We start from the raw sequence: 5604 nt of genomic DNA, 5'->3' as shown, positions 1-5604 counted from the left end.
TNCGCACCACGATGTACAACGTCCACAAGCAGAGAAATGGCCGGCGGTGGTGGCACAGGCCTTTAATTCCAGCACTTGGGAGGCAGAAGCAGGCAGATTTCTGAGTTCAAGGCCAGCCTGGTCTACAGAGAGAGTTCCAGGACAGCCAGGGCTACACAGAGAAACCCTGTCTCAAAAAAAAAAAAAAAAAAACTCATAAATCTTTATTGTAACTATGTACTGTATTAGAACCCATACCATATCAGTTATTTGAGCTGGAATGGACCGTTTTTTCTCATTCTGAGATGACATGCTTAAAAGGCAGGTAGGTTTGCCTGAGGCTATAAAGTGTCCACATGATGCAAATAGCTGTCCATTTCCTCCTAAAGATGCATTCTTTATTCTTAGATGCAGCTGTCAAAGCTCCTTTTCTTAAGAAATGCAAGGAAGCAGGACTTCTTAATGAATTATTTGAATGGATCCTAGAAAAAATGGATTCAATTCATGGAAGACTCATGGATAAGACTGCCTCAGAGTCAGGTACTGAATGAGCTAAATGTAAATGAATTCTAGAAAACTCACTTCCCCATGCTTTCCCCTCCCTTCTTTAACCCATTCTTTAAGAACACACATCATGAACTGGCGAGATGGTCCAGTGGTCAAGATCACTTGTTATTCTTGAGAGGACTCAAGGTTGGTTCCCAGCATCTACATGGTGTCTCACTCCATAACTCCAGTTTGAGGGGAACCCAACACCCTCTGTCCTATACAGTTACCAAGCATATACCTGGTACCCATATGCACATGTGGACAAAAAACTCATACACAAAAGAATAATAAATCTAAACACTTTATGTTAATAATCAATAAGATATGGAAAAGTTACTGATTTTTAGTTAAAGGCAAAAATGCATGGCTATCAGAAAGTCTGTTTCCCAGAGGTACACACAATTGGATGGAGACATCATTCAAACTGTGCTGTGCTAGTTTGGCTGGTTTTGATGCTGCTGCATTTGCTGATTAAAATATACATACATGTATATGTGTGTGTGTGTGTGTGTGTGTGTGTGTGTGTGTGTGTAGGATATAGACATAGTAGTGCAAGTGCCCCCTAAAAAACAAAACTGTCTGATCCTCTGAAGTCAGAGTTATAGGCAGTTGTAGGCCACCCAACATGGGTGCTGGGAACCAGCCCTTAGGCTATAATTTTGATGTGCCTCAAATTCTATTCCTTTCTAAGTCCAAGGTCTTAAAATTATTGCATAGAACTGGAGTGACACCCCAGTGATGAAGAACACATATTCTTGCAGAGAACCTGAGTGTGGGTCCCCATACCTGTGTATGGTAGCCCGCAATGCCTGGACCTGAAGCTCCTGGGGATCTGACACTCTTAAGGACTTTGAGGATACCTAACCCATGTACACACACACACACACACACACACACACGCACGCACGCACGCACACACGCACGCACATGCATTAAAGATAAGTCTTTTTTTGTTTTTAAACATTACATTGTGCCCCTGCCCCTGCACACAGGTACAGGTCAGAGGATAAGACAGAGGAGTCGGTTCTGCTTCCACCATGCAGGTTCTGGTGAGTGAACTTAAGTCATCAGATGGTAACAAGCAGCCCTCCCTGTTGAGCCATCTTGCCAAGCTATGGAGTAGTTGTTTAGATCAACTGTGTAGTGGAAGTTTCTTTCTGAATGGCTCCTAGAGCACAAAAACTCTACATACACTGTGCAAGTATATGACTCCTATGACCTCCTGTAACATACAGCATGAGCTACAAGCCTTATAATTCCTGGTTAGAGTGATCTGAGTGTTTCATGTAAAATATAGACTTTTAAGTGACTTTCTCTATGACAAATCAAAACATAAATTAGCAATATACATTTCCAAGAGCTTATTTGTTTCATAATTTTATTTACTAATTTTCTCAAAACCAAGAATGCCCAAATATTTGGGTGCCTCCTAATCACCTGGGGCTCCCTGGAACACAGGTGTCCTCAGAAGTCCTGGCTGCACAGACAGTGAGCTGATGCTTCTCCTGGGTCCCTGCTGGGCCTGCACTGAGCTGCCCTCCTCTGAGCCTCCCTCTTCCTATTGGGGTTATTTTCTCTCTCTCCCTGTGGGATTATTCACAATAAAGGTAACACAGGAAATTGCTTCTCCCTCTAGACTATGAAAAGATCGAGACCTTACTCTTTGGCTGTGGATTATTTAAAGACCCACTAAGAAAATTCCAAGAAGGTAGGTGATTTATATAAGGAACAGTGTATTTTAGAAACATTTACTGAGTTCAAGGTCAGCCTGGTTTACACAGTGAGCTCCAGGACAGCCAAGGCTACACAGACAAACCCTGTCTCGAAAAAACCAAAAAAAAAAAAAAAGAAAAGAAAGAAACATTTATCATTCAGATCAAAATAACAGGTCACATAACAGTCAAATATTTCTAAAGAGAATTTTTGTCAAATGAAAAAGCCCATTACAGAAAAGCATAACACATTGAAAAGAAAAATATAGAAAAAGTAGTATATATATATATATACAGACATAGTTGATATATGGATAGACAGACACACAGACAGATTGCCCACACTATACAAAATGCAGTAATTTGTAGGTGGTTGGATCACAGTGCTGTGTTTTCCAGGTAGACATACAAATACTTTTGTGTACAGTAAAACAGATTGACAAGACAGAAACAACCAAAGTTTTTGGCATAGGCTGGAGCCGAGCAGACTTCCTGCAGCTTCTCTACCCCAGGTAGCAATATGGAGGCAACAGTGACCCACCCTGCAGCCTGGCTCCCTCCTTCTTGATGAGATGTCAAGTTCTTTTATTAAGGTTTATCTTTAAAACTTATCTCTCAAAGCAGTGAGTACTATAATTCTAAAATTAATCAAGTAAAAAACAACAAAATGAAGAATGATCAAGAAAGGTTTTTGGTTGTTGTTTTTGGTTTTTGTGTCTTGCTATTTTATTTAAATAGTTGTAGGCAGGCAGGAATATGGAGACCTAGTTTTCAAAAACATGATGCATTTATCTGTGTGTTGTGGTACACACCTATAATCCCAGCAGTTGAAAGAGTGAGGCAGAAAGATTGGGAGCCTAAGCTACACACTGAGACCTTGTTAGAAAAAAAAACATAATAAGCCTGCATTTATTATGGCCTCTTTCAGTACTAAACACGTCCATGTGCTGCATCTCTGGCTATGGGTGAGGGAGAGTCATACAGAACTGTATGAGTAGCTCCTGTCCCTTACTCATAACATACTGTCTGCCCTACAGTATCTTTTCTGCACTTGTGCCTGTCAGTAAAACTATATGGCAGCAGGTTTTCCCTAAAGAGCAGTCAGGTTGCCTGTGTCACCTCAGTGTGCACAGCCTCTCTCATTTTGATTTTCTGTTACTTGTTCTCATTTGAACTCTGCAATATTAAGATTTGGTCAGCAGAGAAGTTACTTTAAAAACCACTTGAGAATGTCTGTTAATAAGAATAGATATTTTTCAAAAAAAAAACACCCTTCAGAAAGATGTATTTCTGTCAAAATTACATGTGTCACTTAGCATAAAAGTTATATGTGTGAAAAATGTCACACACCATATAATGTGGGAAACCTCCAGACACTAATCAAGGCCTGGAAAAGCTAACTTCTGACATGGCGCCATTATGGTCTGGCTGATTCAGCCAAGGATTCCAAACTAACTGTAGGTATGCAGTAATTCTGACAACAAACGATTTAAAAACTCAGTTGTGAAGATTGTAACTAAAATGTCCATGGTTGGTTTCTACAGTAAACATTTTCTGTTCCGAAATCTCACTCAAACCTGACAGGTACCAAATGTCCTTGGAGCCAGAGATGTGCCCACAGAAGCGTTGTTATTCATAGGCCAGCCACTGCTCTAGTCTCTGAATAAATGAATACACTCTAATCTTGTTCTACCATGAAGGGGAGAACACATGATACATACTGGTATCCATATTGAGTCACAAAAATCAGAAAGGATATGAAAGGAGCAGTTTCTGCTCAGACCACTCTGCCGTCTCATTTGAGGCCCAGTTACTATAGGGAAGATACTAAACTGATCCAGACTAGAGACAGTACCCTAATCAAATCCCTGCATACGCTGAAGCCACTTTCTGTCTTTTAAAGTAATCAAGAGGAAAGCTTCTGAATGGGAAGACAGGCAAAGGCAGATGGAGCAGCAGCTTGAGGCACTTGCAGACTTACAACAACACTTGTGCTCATTTCAAGAAAATGGGGACCTGGACTGCTCAAGTTCTACTTCAGGATCCTTGCTACCTCCTGAGGACCACCAGGTCAGATGCCAGGAGTCTCCTGAAGTGCAAGCAGGCTCAGGAGACAGCCTGTGACAGATCCAAAGTCCCCTCCCTCTCTGACCTGCTACTGCTCATCTCACTTGTCCTGCTTTCTCCTGACAGTGAAAGCTGTTCCTCAGTAAAACTGGATCAGGCCTCCATGTTCTCCAAGGAGCAAGGAAGTCTTCCTGCCTGCCCTGCCCACCCCAGTCAAGGGCAGCACCACCAGAGCCTTTGCTCAGCCTTAAGTGGAATCTTAGAGCTTTCTCTTGCTTCTGCTGCTCCTGCAGGCAGTCTCATCATGGTCTCCTCTCAGTATTAATAACTCCATCAGAATAGAGCAGACTCTGTCCTGTGCATTGCTCGCTGTTACCCTGGGTTTCTGCTCACTACCACATTGCCAATATTTAGCACACTTAATAAATGCTTGTCAAAATCACTGTGAAGAGTCCACAGTTTATTTAATACGGTCCCAGGCAGCCCTCAGCTGTAGCAAGACACAATGCACNCTTCTGTGTTTACCAGTTTTGTGGGTCTTCATCAGACTCCTTTAAAAGTGTCTTTTTGGCCACAGTCATTACAAGGACATGCTTCATGTTCAAGATCAATTCCAGCTTTTAAATCTGGGCTCTTTGACTAGAGCACCATTGGGAATGTGGTTGTGGAGGACTAAGACTTTCCCTACCTGACAGTGTGCATCAGATGTGTGTACCCACACTGCCCCTGACCCTTGACTCCTCTCACATCCACATTTCTCATTTCCTCCCATGATCCTCTGGGTCACAGTAATTCACCTGACAGAATGGGATTGAGTTGTGTCTTAGCATGGTGTCTAGTTTGTAATGTGTGCTCACACACACTTGTGAAGGAATCACTCCTGGTATAATAATGTGGGTACCAAGGCCTGCCTAAGCCACTTCAGGAGGGATCAACTGGGATGACTGCCATCTGAGCACCCGTCAGAACCAGCTGGGACACTTTTATGTTAATGCTTCCTCTGCTGTTTTATATGGAGCTGGAATCTCTTCATCTCAGTAAATTATACACCCCAAAAAGCTCCAGATGTTTGGTGTTTGCAACGTATGCATATATTGGGCAAACTGCTCTAAGAAACCTGCTGTGTTATTACTGAAAAATGAGCCAAATACTCACACCCCTCAGTTTAATACCAGAACCCAGAACCCAGACAGCTAACTTGACTTTTACCAGTTGCTCTCTGACCTCCATAATGANGCCATGGTACATGCCCCCCTCCGTGTACAAAGTCCATGTTACAAATGCTACGTATTCCAGT

General features: G+C 42.2%; 2 protein-coding genes across 2 annotated transcripts in view; both read left to right on the top strand.

The window, feature by feature from the left end:
• LOC110325091 (PHD finger protein 11A-like) overlaps positions 1–4716 on the top strand; it is an 18495-nt gene extending 13779 nt beyond the window's left edge. Inside the window, exons 5-7 of the mRNA XM_029541339.1 lie at positions 388–519; positions 2165–2236; positions 4144–4716. Of these exons, the coding sequence (XP_029397199.1) occupies positions 388–519; positions 2165–2236; positions 4144–4364 (425 nt within the window). The 3' untranslated portion in view covers positions 4365–4716. The remainder of the gene's footprint in view (positions 1–387; positions 520–2164; positions 2237–4143) is intronic.
• The window catches only part of LOC110325764 (PHD finger protein 11A-like), a 142843-nt gene continuing 141498 nt past the window's right edge, over positions 4260–5604 (top strand). Inside the window, exon 1 of the mRNA XM_021203869.2 lies at positions 4260–4310. The gene's annotated coding sequence lies outside the window, so the exon portion shown is untranslated. The remainder of the gene's footprint in view (positions 4311–5604) is intronic.

The sequence above is a fragment of the Mus pahari genome, chromosome 8 (assembly GCF_900095145.1).
Source record: "Mus pahari chromosome 8, PAHARI_EIJ_v1.1, whole genome shotgun sequence".
In the NCBI taxonomy this organism is placed as follows: domain Eukaryota; kingdom Metazoa; phylum Chordata; class Mammalia; order Rodentia; family Muridae; genus Mus; species Mus pahari.
This window is presented reverse-complemented; position numbering and strand designations above follow the sequence as displayed.